We start from the raw sequence: 18,230 nt of genomic DNA, 5'->3' as shown, positions 1-18,230 counted from the left end.
TTTTTGGGAGGTTTGTGTTCAAAAGATTCAGAAAAATTAATCTGTCATGACACGACCCATTTAAAATGAATTAGACTACGTTCCAGTTATGGTGAGTTTCTTTATCCTTCCCAGATGGTTATGTCAGATCGGTTGTGATTTTACCTTGAAATGTCTTTGATTCTTACAGAGAAACATTTCATCTTCTTGAATATGATCCACACAGACAGGGGAATGAGCTCCCACAGAAAGCTTTCTGTCTCAGTGTCTCAGACAATTTTCTAAAGCAACTAAAAACATATTCCCCCAATAACCCAATTAAAGAGAAAAGCTGCACTGATCCATGTGGTTAGTCACTAGTTAGTTATGCAAATTAATTCCATCTATCTACATAAAGAGAAACAGATGCTCAGTAATCGAGCAGCTTCCCATAGTGCATATCAACAGGACAAAATACATGCCTTTGAGTCCATTAAAGCTGCATTCGATTGACCAAAGAGCAAACCAATTGTGAATGTACAATACAACCTCAAGCAAAGATGCTGCTCAGAAAGATTTAAAAGCTTTACAATTCGCCAACATGATCCAAAGGTCATCTTCCTTCTCTCCTTTCACTGGTTTGTTTTGTATTCGCCTTTCAGCGTCCGTGCGGTATTTGTGGGTGTGAAGCGAAGCGTCTACAGATGGAAAAGACCCGCTCGCCTGTGTTCATAATGAAAAAATTGCTCCCTTTTGGAAGGTTTGAAGCAAGGACAAAAGTCACCGGAGAGCTGACGTGCTGCTTTAGCCTCGGTTCAGGTTTTGCTTTACATCTGATTCTACACGAAATCCATCTCATTAAGTCCTTTGAATCATTAGAAAAGGTTCTGCAAAATCAGGTCTTTATTTGAGCAACTGAGTCCTGCTGGAATTGTTCAGTGCCATTAGTTTAAAGCAGGAGAAAAAGACTATATGAAAATCCCATTTTATGAAAGTACAGTATTCCTTTTAAGTACAATAGTTCTGTAAATATATATTTAAATACATTTAAATTTAATTAAAATATTTTATTAAATTGTTATCATTCATTCTTCATAATTGAGTTCATTCCTGGGTAAAAAGTATACAAAACAGTATACAAAAAATAATACACTCGGGGCTTGAGGGTCCTTAAAAAGACTAAAATTTAGTTAAGGCCATAAAAAGTCTTAAATGCTTTAAAGAAAAGCCTTTATTATTATTATTTTACCTTTATTATTATGTCTTAAAAGACAAGAATCAACCAAGTTGTGGCCTAATGTTTAGAGAGTCAGACTCGTAATCCAAAGGTTGTGAGTTCAAGTCTCGGACCGGCTGGAATTGTAGGTGGAGGGAGAGAATATACAGCACTCTCTCCATCCTCAATACCACGACTGAGGTGCCCTTGAGCAAGGCATCGATCCCCCAACTGCTCCCCGGGTGCCACAGCATAAATGGCTGCCCACTGCTCCGGGTGTGTTTTTACTGCTGTGTGTGTGTTCACTGCTGTGTGTGTGTTCATTGCTGTGTGTGTGTTCACTGCTGTGTGTGTGTTCACTGCTGTGTGTGTGCACGTTGGATGGGTTAATTGCAGAGCACAAATTCCGAGTATGGGTCACCATACTTGGCCGTGTGTCACGTCACTTTCACTTCACTTTCAACACAGCGCAGGCGTTTTTATATGAACATATCTTCTGAACCGACCATCTTCAGGCATCTTTCGCTGGGATTTTCATTTCATCTTGTCTACATACAATGCCTGATGCAGTACTGTTTATAAGTGAAGCTCTGCATTTTGTACAGCTTTTACCTGGGAAAACCACTTTATTTCTGCTTTTCCAAAAGCACCACCTACTGGCAGAGAATGAATTTGCATTATCAGCCCGTCTGCTGATAGCTATTATGCCCTAATATGCCTTCTAAAAGTCAAAACTATTAAGACAGTAAGATAAATGTATATGTTTTAAATTAATATAATAACTGATACTTTTGACTCAACCATTTTCTTGAAAAGTGGTTTAAAGCCTGAAATGTGAAGTGTTTTTTTTTGTTTTATTTTATTGTGAAAACCTGTCTCTGAATTGTATATATGTATATACAGTATATATATATATACACGTTTATTAGGGTTGTCACTAGACTCAATGGACAAACTATATAATAAAATATATAATAAAAACATATTTTATATATACATATATCATATCTCAAACAACATTAAAACACTGTTACAATGTTTGGTGTTAAAGTAATTAATGGATCCCATGCTGTAATTTTGAGAGATTCAATGTCTATCTAACAAACTAGAATACAACAATTTACTACAGCTTTTTGTTTAGCATTGCATCTTCATACACTGCACGTTCAACACTGTTAAAAGAACAGCATCTGCAAAATTCATAAATGTAAATAAAACTCCAGAGGTCCAAAAATATGCAGTAGGAAAATAAAGTAAACGAGTTTATTGATAGTCCTCATGCTATAAAAGGCTGCTCTCAAAAAAAGGACCCCTGTGAATCATCCTCTCCCAGCCTATGAGCTCCTGCTTGCATTGGTAAAACAGCAAAATGTCACTTCAGGATAAAATTTCACTGATATACACTAAATGCAATTAGTTTGTGCTGTAAGTGTCAAATCAGCTCTTTCTGAGCCATTTTACCGCAGTTTTAATTTCCCTCGTGGGCATTTGGTACAACTTCACACAAATTAAACTCTCATCATACCGCTGCACATTTCTTCTAATGTTTTTTAGTCTTCGTATAACCTATTCAATCTGAGCCTATTGCTCCATAACATCCTTTCTTTGACTCCCTGCTTCAGAATCTCTTTACAGAGTGAACTAAGGTCATCTATTTGGTGTGGCATAAGGTTAATTATTAAATATGTAGCTGTCAGTCAAAGTTATCCCTCCTGAATGAGCTGCATCAGCTTTGGAGGATTAACCAGAGGCTGAGATGGATCATATGTGCCATCACTGTGTTCAGCACCAATAAGCATTTGGTTTATTTCAAAGCTGGGAATGTGACGCATTTGCTAAATTATATATTTTTTCTGTTACAAGAAACCTTCTGCAGCATGTAATGAAGGAACAAGTAGAATAAGCAGAACACATGCTTACACTAATATAGGCTAGAGTGAAGTAAGACTGTGCCACTGTTTGTTTTTTCTTAAAGTTATAGTTCACTCCAAAATGAATCTAAATTAACATGAGTGTGAGCAAATGTTGACGTGATTTTGACTTTTGGGCTAAAATAGTTTAAAATAGTTAGTTTTCTTTAAAGGAATAGTTCAGCCCAAAATGAAAAAGCGGTCCATGAGATATTAATTAATGTCTTGTGATTCTGAAAAAAATGTGTTCAAATGCAAAACATTAAGAATCTTCTCAAAAGTGGTCTGTGAAATATTGGAATTTGTGAACAATTTACATTTCAAACAGAAAATCTTATTTAATGTATAAATCAGCCAGGATATGTGGCGAACACAGACAATGCCATAATTATTTGTAGTACAAAATCAAACAAAAAGTCCTTACAATCAAGTATCAGCATATAAAATAGTTGTTGATGCTATTGGGTTGCAAAGAGTCACTGTGCAATTTCAATCAAAACCGATCCAGTATAAAATGCCTCTGAGGTTTCAGCAAAACTGTTGATTCTGAATTTACGTAAAAGAAAGTGCAACATTCCAGGAAGCTACTTGCAAAGAAAACCACAAATGACTCGGTCTGCTTTTGTATCAACTGTCACCGAGACGTAACAAACAGACAATTGAAACCGTCTTCAACCAGACATTTCAAACAGCACTATTCATCTCCATAGTTCAATCTATCATCAGGCTGAAAACACATTTCTGTCAACCAACACGGGCAATGAATCTTTAAAATGAATTAAAAGATTTTTATCCAAATTATGCAAATCTTCCAAGGATATTCGATGCCCCACAGAAAGAACAGCTTCTGAATTTAAGTTCAATTCTCCATTGGCTCACAGACCATGGGGGCCATGAAATTTCTCTCAGGGCTGCAGCTGCAGGAATCTACTTTCTTTGTACCCTACTGCCTTTAAAGCATTCGAGCTTGTGTAATTTGGCACTGAGTACATTCACTTCCTTTGGGCAACGTATCTATTCCTTGATGGAGGGGGCATCTGTGCGCTTACCTCCCAAACATTCTCTAGTATGACGCCTTGGGCATGAAAGCATGAAGGAGTGTAATTAAACGTATGTCAAATGCTGAAGCTCTGTAGATAGTTAATTACATCGTCACCTGTGAATTTACAGAGAGGGTGGCAACAATCGTGAATTGTAATTTCTGAGAGGGTCTCATATGCTAAAACAGCACCGTGCTCAATGAATTCCAATTACCTGAATATATTGGACTGTGAATGTCTCAACTGAACAAAATGAACAAGGCAGACACGTATTTGTCTCTTTTACATGTTTTTATGTGCAAATGTTTACATCACCATACTTCACTTATCTAAGGCAAATGAGTGCACAAATACGGCTTTAGTAAGGATCTCACTTACCCTCATACCAAGTTCAATGTTTTCTCCTCCGTAAACCTCCATGCCAGGGTCAAGCAGTCCGATTTCTCCAAAATACTCACGATCCACCACAAAGGAGCAGCCAATCATTGCAGGTGTCCTGTGTGTAAGAAATATACATGTGCATTCATATTCAGAGAGATTGGATAGATAGATAGATAGATAGATAGATAGATAGATAGATAGATAGATAGATAGATAGATAGATAGATAGATAGATAGATAGATAGATAGATAGATAGATAGATAGATAGATAGATAGATAGATAGATGACTCTGAATATGGCTGGGGAAAGAAGTGCTGATGAATTAATAACTCTCAGAGAGTGAAGTCGGCTGGAAATCATTTACGAATCAGAGGTTGCAGAACCTGCCCTCTCACAGAGCATGAAGACTTTCTGTTGAGTGGGAGTGAGATAAGCCAGAAGAAGTCATATGTAAAGTAGAAAGTGTGTGTGTTTAAACAGAAATACACATCACTGACAGACTGTGTGGTGAGAGTAATCAGGCATATAGTAGAGAAAAGTGTTTATTTGTTTTTGTAAGTGCTACTTTCTTTCTTCCCACTCTCCCTGTATTCCCACTTGGTTTCTTGCTCTTCAGCGTGTAATATTAAAACAACTCCACATATGGCAGTTTGCTGAGAAGGCAGTTGTCCCTGGTTTCTCAGGTCAGAGGCACACACAATTTAAAACCCTTTCCAAGAAGTTCAAAGTAAATGTCACTCTGTGACAACCTTGGAAACAGTAATGATTAAAGTGTAGAAATAATAATAGTAGTTTCAAATGATATATGATATCTTTAAACAATTCATTAATAAATGACAATGCAAAAATGTGAATGCCTTGTGGGAAATTATATATATAATTTGGTGTTATTTTTTTGTAGTCAGCAAGTAACTAAATAAAACATCTCTATTGTTTTTTTGGCCTCAGTGTGTTGGGGATCATACAGAAACCAAAATATGGAGTTTTGTAAAAGTTTTCTTACTAAGTTTGCTTGTGTTTGTTCTAAAACTCTTGCTTCTGTTCCAAAAACTTTTGGGTCAGATTTGAGGTTTGTTACACAGCAAGGGAGCAAGACAATTTTGAGCCGCCCCTACGAGCCTGTCAGCTGTCCACAGACAAAACAACAGTTGTGTTTCAGAAACTCAAGATTAGTTTGTCATTGAAAGTCATTTTTGGTTTGGTGCTTTGCTGGTGGCTTGAAAGTGAATTGTTTGTGGGCTAACCACAGGTGGGCCTCTTTGAGAGGCTAATGAATGCTAGATGTACAAACAGTTCTACTGTGATCCATTATTTAGATCACAAAGAAAGGAGAAAAATAAAATAAAATTCAGAGTTCAGGTCTTTGTGTAAACAATGCTGTCTTAAGGAAAATATTTCACTCATTCCAATATTGGTTTAATTGTGATTTAGTACAACACAATTACCAGATACTTTTGCAAAGAGCCGATAGTTAGGAAATAAATATTTTCATTGTATGAATTGTCTTTGTGGTATGTGGCATGCTTTTGTTTTGTAGTCTGTACAGTGCCAAGAAAAATATTCACACACTTGGAATGTTTTATGTTTTATTTTCTAACAACACTGAACCACAAAGGAATTCATTTTTTGCCCGTTTTGTAAGAATATTATTTTGTCTTTTGTTACAAACTTTCATTTGTAAAGCATCTGCCAAATGCATAAATGTCTATTGTTGTTTAATATCTTATATTTTTCATAAAACAGCAGGCTTTTAATTATTATTCTAAGTCAGCATAAAATGTGGAAAAGGTAATAGTTATCATTTTAATTTCTTTTAAAGTACAAAAAGAAAGTACAAAACCTAATACAATCAAATAGCCCTGTATGTTCACAGCCTAGCCAGGGTGGTCTTTCTGGAAAGCGTTCATGTGGAATATCATACAAATCATGGCGTTTCTCCCCTTAGAGTGACTAATTGCTTATTTACAGACGTTTGAACCAGACTGTCCTTCATTTAACAGTAAACATGACTCATTTAAATGAACGCTGCTGCAGTGTGCTATGAGCATTGGGGTCCTCAGTGCTGAATAGCCACAGGCTAGCTGAGCTGCAGTGGATACATCGAGAGCTTGAGAGAAGTGCATCTGGAATGATTTCCAATAGCGCACCGCATTGACACACTGCAGGCCTGCGGGCAGCCATTTTAACCTGTCAATATCAGCACTTGAGAAAACGGTTGCATGGACAATGCCTGCTGCCTTTTTCTGTAATGAGATTTTGTTCAAACGTTTAACTCATATTGTTACCTCAGGACACACATATGTGATTTGTTTTTGTTTTTTTGATTGCTTTTTTAAATTGAGGTTTGAGGTACAGTAGGAATCGATATGGAGAGATTCATCGTATTAGTCTAACCCTCATGTTGTGTTCCGGTCATTTTGACCTGAAGAGGATTTTCTGTGCCAAAATTATCCACAAATAAAGCACTCAAAAACTGAGGTGCATAAATTCAGATCAATGAGGCCTCACAATCAGTACTTGACTTGTGCTAATTGATGAAAGCAAGTTGACAAAAAGATTTATTGACTATATAGTATAATAAGACTATATCTATCTATTCACTATGGAACACAAAATTAGGTAAAGGATTTTAAGCACAGTGCAAAGGCTAAATTAGTTTGAAAAGATTTACTAATTAAGATCCTCATCTTAGCTCATCTGGTGAGGCATGATGCTAGCAACACACAGGTCCTGATAATTATATAATTTTTCAATTTCAACTGTGATGGTATTCGATTTGTGTTTCTAAAGATAAAAATATACTGTACACAATAATTTTTCCTGCTTTAGATGCTACGTGCTACATATATAAATGCATGTATTGACTTTAGGTATGAATAGCTATGAAAAGGAATGAGATCACCCTGGCTCTGCACATCAAAAAAAAAAAGTAATAATAAAAAAAAAACTTTTCAGTAGCCAATATGAGGCATCACAGGGATCAGCTCCAGTAATACTGGGCTACAGGCCTAGTTTCTCTCTCCAAATAGCTATCAGTCAGAGGCATGAATAATGAATGGGATTTCTGCTGTCCTGATACTCTCACACAATAGTGACCTTGACCAGATTTCATACGAAATTAAAAAGTCCACTCTCCTCCAACAGGGTATATCCATTGCTCTCAGGGGTTTAGGACTGAGCTGTAACAAAGCTCATTTCACCAAGTTGGTTTTAAGCATAAAATGAGTATTTCCCTGTAGAGGTTCATGATTTGAGAATTGCAGTGTGGTAGAGCTGGACAGCATCAAATGTTGGGTATGCCACCAGCCTCTGCCACATGGTATGAATACTAAATCAATATCTTCCAAAAATTTGTAATTAATTGTTTTTGTTGTTGTTGATAATGCTTACTTATCTGCAATAACTTTACTGGCAATCCGCATTAGTGCACTTAAAAATGTTTTTAATTGCACTGGATCAGTGGAAGTAATATTTGAACAAAAATTATATTTCATACTTGTAGGCCTGAAACTGAGACACGGACAAACAGAAGTGCTATTAAGTTAAACATTATATTACTACTCTTTCAGCTTGCACTGAGTGACTATATACATTTTAGGTAACACTTTAGAATACTGTTCCATTATTAATGAATAACTACACAAGAACGCATGAGTAATGCAATATTAGCACTCTATTAACTATTAGTAACTAACAACAATCTATGATTAATGAATTAGTAAGTAATACTCATAATTAATATGAATAGTACATAATGAATAATTAATTCTAAAGTAAAGGTCATGGTAACCCACTAGTAATGACTCAAGTATTACCAAATTCTTCAGAAGGAATTACTAATTATTTGGATCAGTATTCTAAAGTGAAGATCATAATATAACTCCCTAGTAAAGCCTGAAATCACTGTAAGCTTTTGAGAGTGTTGTAAAGCATTGGATAGTAATTGTTCAGGTGTTACTACATCCTTCTAAAGGAATTACTAATTGTTTGGATCAGTATTCTAAAGTGAAGGGTGTGATATCTCCCTAGTAATTACTGAAGTCAGTGTAAACATTTAAGGTTTTTGTAAGGTTTTGGTTAGTAATTCATTTTGCTAGATTTGGTAACACTTAAATCATTACTAGTGAGTTACCGTGATCTTCACTTTAGAATACTGATCCAAATACTTAGTAGTTTCTTCAGAACGATGTAGTAACACTTGAGTCATTACTATCCAAAACCTTACATATATCTCAAAAGCTTTAACTCACGTCAGTCAGTATTAGGGAGTTATGATGCTTTTCACTTTAGAATACTGATCCAAGTAGTTAGTAGTTCCTTTAAAATAATTTGATAATTCTTGAGTTATTACTAGTGGGTTACCATCATATTCATTTTAGAATTAATTATACATTATGCATAATTCACATTAATTATGAACCTGTATACAGTAGTTCTTAGTAGTTCTTCAGGATATATAAAACAAATAGTAGTTATTGATTAGCTAATAGTGAACTACCATTTTTAACTGAGTGCTATTACTTACTAAATCACTAATCATAGTTTCTTGTTAGGTAATAGTAGTTACTACAATGTTAATAGTGCATTAGTGACTTGTTCCTGTGTAGTTATTCATTAACAAAGGATCAGTATTCTAAAGTGTTACCACATTTTATTAGTTCATCCATTCCCTAGGGATCAAACTTTACCCATGATGATTTTGTTGCTACAACAGTTTCAACAAAAGTTCTGAGTAGCAGCACACTGTCGTCTAGGTCAGAAAGCAAAAAACCCAAAAATAATGATGTCAAACTGTGGTAATCCATGGTAGTATTTTTTTTTTCTTAATACTGGCCGTGCAAGCCTAAAATGTGGATTTAAACATTTTTTCTGCACTGTAAAAAAATAACACCGACAAATCCTTCAAGGAAGCAAAAACATTAATGCATTTATTGCACATCCAAGAAACTAACGCCACCTTATCACTTCTGAAATATTAATTTCTTATATCCCTAGTCATTTATATTTCAGAGAATGTCCTCATGCATTATTGAGTGGACCACTGGATGACCTTACCTGATGGGGGCAGTCTCATCGCCTCTGTCCAGCCAATCCTGTGGTGGGATGATGTACATGCACCAGAGGCCCCAGTTGTAGCCATGAGCTGCATTAGCGTATTGCTGCACCTCAAAGGTGTTGTACTTGATATTATCTATCGCGGGGAGGATTATCCTAGTGTGATCTTCTTTCACTCTGGTGAGGATAGGCTCAGCCCTAAATAAATGATAGAGATCAGAAAGAAAGAGGAAGAAGAGAAATGGATCGGGAGTTTAGACATACTGAGCCTTTATTTTTTTTATTTTTTTTACTATTTGGTGGTTGTTATATTCCTGCTACAAAGAGCAACAGAGGTAAAAACAAGTGTTAGGATGTCAATGTGAAATGTTCTTACAATATTTGATTAAAACGCTCTCTCCAAAATTCCTATACAAGAGGTTGCAACTACCTAATTCTACAAGCAGGAAACATACATTAGCACTCTTCTCAGATTTCATCTGTAACACCAAACTAAACCAAATATTTAATGAGATATCATTTTAAATGTTTATTTTTGCTTTTGATGAATAATTAAAGTTGTTGACAAGGTGTTGCATTCACAGTTTTCAGTGTGCCTTTTTGAATTGTGAAAAGTAATACAATTTGTACATCACAAAGTCCACAAACTTAATTAAATGCGCAAATGTCTCTTGCGAGCTGACATTGTAAATAACCAAAACAAATTAAATGCTACTTTCTCATTCAGTTAATTCACCTAGTATGCAGCTTCTGTGTTTACTTTAAAATCCATGTGGCTGTTTCCAAGAATAATCTTGGGTAGAAAATTGATTCTGTCATTTTTGGAAATAAGCTTGTATTCCATTATCAAAACCAGTGTTGGTTTAAAAGGAGAACAATCAAGCCTGACAGCATAATCATCACATGCAGCAGAAGCAAATATAAGACTAATAAGAAAACCTGCAAAAACTTTCCATCAGTCCCTCTCATCAATGTCCTTTTTTAAAAAATATTTTTTACCTTTTTCACCACCTCACAAATCATTTTTTTTCTAGCATCGTTCTTTGACTGCTGAAAGTACCATTGCTTCTTCTTTTTTTCTTCCTATATCTCTTTCTTTGGTGTCCTTCATCTTTTTTGAGGTCATCCTTAAAAAGCTCAATCACATTAAGGTAATATTCAACACTGAGACATGACTTTTAATAGGGCTGTGAGTGGGGCTTTCAGAAAAAAATTGCCTGCTGAGAGGCTTCTTAATGTAAGTGTCCAATTAACAAGAAAGAGAGCGTTTTAAAGAGGCTGTATATTGGTATCATCGAGGACAGAGGTCTTTTTATAGGGAATGTGGCAGGATTTCCATACATAGCAATTGTGGGGCATCTTTAAGGCAATACAATATTGTGCAAAAGTTTGGGTCAGTAAGACTTTCAATGTTTTTAAAAGTCTCTTGTGCTCACCAAGGCCATTTATCTTATTAGAAAATACAGTAAATACAGTAATATTGTGAAATAGTATAACACTTAAAATAATGTTTTCTATTTAAATATATTTTAAAATGTAATTTCTTCCTGTGATGCAACACTAAGATCTCAACAGCCTTTATTCCAGTCTTCAGTGTCACATGATCTTTCAGAAATCATTCTAATATAATGATGTTGCATTTTTATTATTATTATTAATGCTAAAATCTGTTTAATATTTTAGTGAAAACTGTGATTCTTTGATGAATAAAAAGTTCAAAAGAACATAATTAAAAAAAAAAAAAAAAAAAAAAAAAAAAAAAAAATATATATATATATATATATATATATATATATATATATATATATAAATGTCTTTATTGTCAATTTATTAACAGTAAACACAAATTTTGATCACAGTAATGTAGCCTAAACGCAAATAAAAATATAAATTCCTCTCTCTTTCTGATTTGCGTCATATATAAACTCATATACATATCATACATAGTATAGTGTGTGTGTGTTTGTAAACTTCTGTAAACTTTACATCTTTACATTAACTTTTGGGAATTGTTGTCTTTTTTATTAAGATTTTTCGAAGTGGACATGATGGGGGAGAAGACGATGGGATTTAAAAATTGTGCAAAATATCAAAGCCCTATACTTCAGGCCAAGTCTGGTTCCAACCAACAATCAGTGGCATGTTATTTAAACTTGGGTAAAAATATTCAATCTACTATATTTAACATTCTACTACAGAAGTCTCAATAAGACCAGATGCTCTTTCATGAAAAGCTGTTCCTGAATAAGCACGACACAGCACATGTGGGGGATGTGAGGATTTACTGATACGCTAACCTTGCAAGAGAAACCATCCCTCTTGTGAATCCTCTATTCATCTTCTCTGTCCTTGGACCGCTAGCGTCATAACCTGGACTAGCTACATGTAATATCCCAAAGGAGCCCATTCTGGGCTATAATAAACCAGCGGTGTGCAGATAAGACTCAACACGTGCCACCCACTCTATTGGGTGCCCTTTCTTGTGCTGGTGAAAAACAATACTAATCCGATCATTTGATAAGTAGAGCAACCACATACAAAGCTCAGATACTGAAGTAAAAATGGTTTAGCTGAGAGAGAGAGAGAGAGAGAGAGAGAGAGAGAGAGAGAGAGAGAAAATCCCATTAAAATATGGAAACGTTATTTCTGCCACTGAATTTTTAAAAACGGTAACTGTGACTTTGAATTGAAATATTTTGGATTTCAAGAACTGAATTCTCTCTGAATTCTGAGTTTACATTTCACAATTAATTTTTTCTTTAGTTTTTTAAAAAAAGACTCTCACTATTCAGCCTTTCTTTCCCTCGCGATCATAGGTTGATATCTCACAGTTTGGAGTATTTTCTTCTCAGAAATGTAAGTGCAATTCTGAGTTTATATCTCGCAATTTTGAATTGAAAAGCAGTCCACATTGTATTATATAAACTAACTGTGCAATATAAAAAAAGTCTGAATTGTAAGATAAAAAGTGTGTTTATTCTGTTACCTTTTTAATTGTTTAATCCTGTAGTGGAAACAAGCTTACATATTAAAACAGAAACTAAAACTAAATTAAAAATGTTTTTTTTCGGTAATTAAATTACAGTTGAAATAACTTTTCAAAGTGAATAGCAACACATTAAATATGGTAATGAGGAAATACAGCATACAAATTAACCAACCACATCAGCAGCACACAAAAGAAGATACGCTGCTGCATTCATTATATCTTTTGTGAGCCTTTCACTGATTTTATCATCCTATTTTATAGTCTGACGTTATCACTGAGTGCTAATATGCATACCTACTGACTGCAAGCAGGAATATATTTCTGTCAAACTAGTGCAATGAAAGGAAAGTTACAGCTCACACTTGATTTATTCCAGGAAGTCACAAAAGAGAACAAAAACAAAAGAAAGAGGGAAGGGCAAAAAAAACAGTATCACAGTGTCATGACACACACTAGAGAGCTACATAAAGCTCAGCTCAAAACAAACATATCAAGTTCCACAGTAGACAGTGTGAAGGGAGCATACAGAAGGGGAAAAATAATAATAACTAAATATTTTAAAAACTTTGAGAATATAGACAGGAACACAGAAATGCAAAAAAAATAAAAAAAAGCTGCATGACCTCCTCCAAGCTGAATGTCCAATTTTCAAAACCCTGTCCCATTACTAACAGCTGCCAGTAATTGCTAGAATTAATTACAAAAGGGACTCTCTTTGGTATATGAGACAGGGAGTGCGGAAGGGCAACAGTGATCAGTTCTTTCATTACCCACAGGATACGTCTTGATCTTTTCAAACAGATGAAAGTGCCAGACATAAAATCAGAAATAATCAACAGGAAAACCTTGGTTGTTACTGCTGTATAACTGTCTTAGACTGACAACCATATACAATAAAGCAGCATCAATACCACATTTAAAATGTCAGGTTTGACAATGTTAAATAATTTTTTTTGTTTATGCCAAGATCATTCCTTTATTCCATTATGTATAGAATCTGCATGTATCTTAGAGTAAACAAACAGAGCAGTACAATAGTCCACTCTCCAAGTGATTTAAACATGGAAATAAGCGAAGAATATAAAAGTAAGTTTCAGGATTTTTAATATTTTTAAACAAAGAAAATCACAACAATAATGGTATTTTTTATTCATTTTTAATACATTTTTAATAATGATTACTTTTTCAGATCAACCTTTCACTCAAATTGTTATGCCAATAATATAATTTATCAAGAAAAGTTCTGTGCTAAATATGAAAAATGGAAAACAGAAGCATTTTCACTTTTAGACATTTGGATTCCACACTATGTGTTGCTTTTGTTTAGAAAACTATTAAAAATCATTTTATATAAATAAAACTATGCTGACATAAAATAAATATTAAATTAAAAACTTTAAAAAAGCTTAAAAATACATTTTAGAAATGTTGCCTTTGCAAATTGAAATAAGTTGGGGTTGAAACAGTGATATGAATAAACTAAAATGAACTAAAATTGATAAAAGCACACATACATTAAAACTCAAATTAAAACCTATTTGAGCATATTAATAAATAATATAATACTATATAAATAATACCAGAATAACACTGGTAACAAAACTGTGATAACAGAGATGCACAATCTGTTCAATGATGAAGCACAGAAAACAAATTTAGATGCAACCTGGGACCTCGACAGTACAGTCCCGCGACCCATATGCCTATCCCTCACAGCCACGTTTTCATTTGTGTCAAATTAAATATGGCACTTACCTTGACTAAAGTCCACGGGGTACATCATAAATCACTTATACTCTTAGTAGAAACAATAAAGCTCTGCACCCCAGTCTCGGACAATTTGCGCAATTTGAGTAAACGGATCTCTATCAGCCACTGTGCTTGACTTGGCATGTCATCTTATGGAGGTAAGTCCTGCTATCCTCCCTGTCTTCCTCCTCTTACAGATATCCAAGAAACACAGTCCTTGGGGATTAGCCCCCCATTCTCCACAACCGATGAAACTCCTGACATATCTCGAATTAGAAAACTTTCTCTCATGTACCTCTATCAGAAAATGAAATCTGGCCTCGTTCACAGTGAAGATCCCATGAACTGTTTGTGTCTCCTCTGAAACAGTGCCTGGTTAGGCTGGGGCAAAATGTTCCCCGAAGCTTTTTTATTTCTACTGTTGCAGGATGGAGGATTTCATTTTTTTTACGTGCTGTTTTTAAGCCCATTATGGATCTGTTGAGCAGCTTAGAAGCTGGGATAGATGTATCGCCTTTGGACATGTTGCAGCCTGTCACGGTGAAGCTATGTTAGCCTCATCCTGTTAAATATTTTACTTTTTTTCCTCTTACATATTTACAAAATGTTCCCAAGACAAAGTCCATCACATCACGGTATCTCACTCCACAAAATTATACTCTAAAAATACATGAGCTCAAATTAGATTACATTAGGTTGAAGCATGCCCACTTGCAGTGCCACTCATATTAATTTAACCATAAACACAATGATTAATCACTTACTAAATACGATGAATAACTAATGTCATTTTCAAGAAGCCCATACAACTAATCATGTCTAAATTCCTTCAGTGTCAAGGTATACGCAAATCACATCTCACTAATGGGTGATTTCCCAGATGGATACAAAGCCCACTCACCATTCAAGCATGGATTAACAGTATTTTGTCGATCATTTAAAATCAGCAAAATCTCTGACTAATGATTAAAATAATTTAAACCAGGATTATGGGTCCAGATTTTTGACTGCTGGCTGGTCCAAACTGAAGTTTATGCTGGCCAATATGAAGGGTCAATCTGACCAAAACATAAAGTGATCAAAATAGAAAGAAAGAAAGAAAGAAAGAAAGAAAGAAAGAAAGAAAGAAAGAAAGAAAGAAAGAAAGAAAGAAACAAACAAAAACAAATAAACAATAAATAAATAATATTATAAAATATACAGCAGCTCTCAAATATTTTTTTCAGCCAAAATTAGAAATATATAAATTAATTTGCATTATATGAAAAAATAAAAAATGAAATCAAAAAAATTAAAAATGGCATTTATTTTAAAGTAGTATAGCATAACATTGTGGAATACGATGATAGTAAATATGACAATTACTCTGCTTCTGCTAGGAAATTATACTGTATATCTATGAAGAATGCCCTTGTAGATGTACAGTATGAAGACCAATTGGTTAAAATAATTGAAAAAGTGGCTCAGAAAAGTTAGTTCTCTTTGCAGAAGAGAATTGGTTTATATTTTATAGCTAAAGCAGTATATTGATATTTTCAATATTCTCAGGTTCAGATACTTTGGTGGCAATGTATATTCCAAAAACATCACAAACAAACCGTGCTAAAATACATGGTTTGATCAAATAAAGTACAGCATATATTAAAGCAATAATCCCTGTGAAGGCATGGTTTACAGGAATTTATAACAGGGATGTTGTTAGGCATGACACGGAGTGGATAGCCTAAAAACCCCTTAGCTGTTATAAATTCACTGTAAACTGCAACTTTACGGGGCTTATTGCTTATTCCATTTACTTAGCTAGGTTTCATAAAAGAAATAAAATAAAAACCTAATAAAATCTTATAATATTAATAAAAAATATTCTTCCACCAAATGATGTTTTTCATCAGAAACAGTTGTGGTTGCAACAAAATGGTGCAGAAACAAAGAAAACATGTTTTATTTATATTGTGCAATTGTTGAAGAATGGATCAAATACATTTGCGCTCCTCTTTGCTGAAAGAGGAGTTTCTGATTCTGTACAGGTTAGCTTTATTCGTGCATGCCAGAGGCAAGGATGCTGCCTGCTCCAGCATCTTTTCTCATTGTAGTTAGAGTGCCAGTAAGATTGCAGGGTCGAATCACATTTATGCCCCATCACTGACACAAATTCTCTCGGCAGCTAGGCCGGCATCAGAGAGTTTCTGTACAGTCGTGCTTCGCAAGCAGCGGTTGGTGTAGATCGTTATACAAATCCGTGGCAACACAGAGCCAAGGAAGCTCACCCCTATGGTTGTAATGGATGACAGAAAGGTGAGCATAACATGCAGTAAAAATGTAAACTATTTAAAGTTAAATTGTTAAGTTATCATTCATCTTTTTTGTATTTTGTCCGCTTTGGATGGAGATAAAAGGCCAGTGGATTGGGCAGCAGCAATGACTAAACGGTATTTCTCCAGTGAAGGGACTTCGAACATGGCTCAACCAATCAGAATCAAGGACCAGAACGAATCGTTTTATAACATTTTATTTGACACAATAAGGGCCAGTTTTACTAACAGCTTGCGCCAGTGCAAACAGTCTTTTGGCGTTAAAACAGTACTGTCAGGATTTCCTAAAGACGTGCAGTGAAGAATTAGCGCTGAAAAGGTGTGAACACAGTTATTTTTGCACCTGACCTTATTGAATATGCATTTGCAGGAGTTTCCCTTTCAGATGCAAAAGTTATGGGAGGAGAGTATTCAAATGAATGACCCAACGTGTTTTTCTAACGTTTGCATTCGTCAACTTACTGGTATTTGTGCCGTTATTTAACGGCCAAAAAAAGCATGTCATAGACTGCTTTGTGCTTGAAATGTCTGCAGTTGTTGCTAGGAGGCACCGCAGAGAACAGAGAGCGCGTGGTAGAGGGGAGAGTTTTTCCACACGTATTAATTTATTTGTAATGCCAGAAGAACACATTATCCGAAAATATCATTTGCCAAGCCATGATATTTTTTAACTTGCTTCAGGAAATAAAAGATGACTTGGAACCCTTAACTAGGCATCATGCAATACCAGCCCTATCAAAACCTCTATCAAATCTGAATTTTTTTGCCCTCCGGTTCTTTTCAATGTACTGTAGCTTCTTTATTTATTATTTATTTGTGATTATGTTAATTTTGCGCTGCGCTTGGTATATTGCGTTGGTCGATATGTAAATTAGATGTTGCGTCTGTGTTCTTTAATTTACGTGTTGTTAGTAAATCACCCGCAGAAATCTCCCCTCCCATTGGCGCTTTTTGGAATTTGCCCTATTTAGTAAAACTGGCCCTAAATGTACAATATGTGTACAGGGATCAAATACCACATGAACTAACTGGCTGTGCCAAGTATGACTATGCTGTTGTTTGTTTTTTTGCAGTACGGTGGTATCATTGATTGTGTAGTGGAGGCCTGGCAGTGAACCTCTCGCTGTGAGCTTTTAGATGCGTTTTGCAATACCCTACTGTGTTTGTACTTCCAATTGACTGACTTCAGAAATGCTCATCCCTCATACTTCATTAGCTCTAATCACTTCAAATATTTCATCTGAAATTCTTCATCAGGTTCCAGTAGATTAGTGTGGTAAAAGGTGAATCAACAATTATGTAAAGCAGCTCCAGAAAGTCTTCAGCTGTGCATGCAAACTAATATAAAACTGCACAGGTCTTTAGTTCTGACAATATCATAGCAAAGGCTCTAAAAAGGCACCAACAAGAGCATACTGACATATTTTACCAACATCACACACTCATTTCTTCTTTTGACACATACAGAAGGTGTACATGTCAACACCTGTTTCAATAAAGACAGAACGCTTTTAATTCACACTCCTTTTCCATGTTTCCATTAGCTTTCACTTGATTTAGCACAAATTAGTGTGTGCCTACACACAAAATACTGAAACAGTTCCAGACATTTGGGTCC

The 18,230-nt window shown here is 35.0% G+C and overlaps 1 protein-coding gene across 1 annotated transcript in view; it reads right to left on the bottom strand.

Moving 5' to 3' along the window:
* Positions 1-18,230, bottom strand: part of LOC306870577 (polypeptide N-acetylgalactosaminyltransferase 9-like) — an 80,036-nt gene that overhangs the window by 19,766 nt on the left and 42,040 nt on the right. Inside the window, exons 5-6 of the mRNA XM_079417942.1 lie at positions 9,563-9,760; positions 4,503-4,620 (exon numbers count right to left, since the gene is read on the bottom strand). Of these exons, the coding sequence (XP_079274068.1) occupies positions 4,503-4,620; positions 9,563-9,760 (316 nt within the window). The remainder of the gene's footprint in view (positions 1-4,502; positions 4,621-9,562; positions 9,761-18,230) is intronic.

Source organism: Barbus barbus, assembly GCF_936440315.1.
Source record: "Barbus barbus genome assembly, chromosome: 5".
Lineage (NCBI taxonomy): Eukaryota > Metazoa > Chordata > Actinopteri > Cypriniformes > Cyprinidae > Barbus > Barbus barbus.
This window is presented reverse-complemented; position numbering and strand designations above follow the sequence as displayed.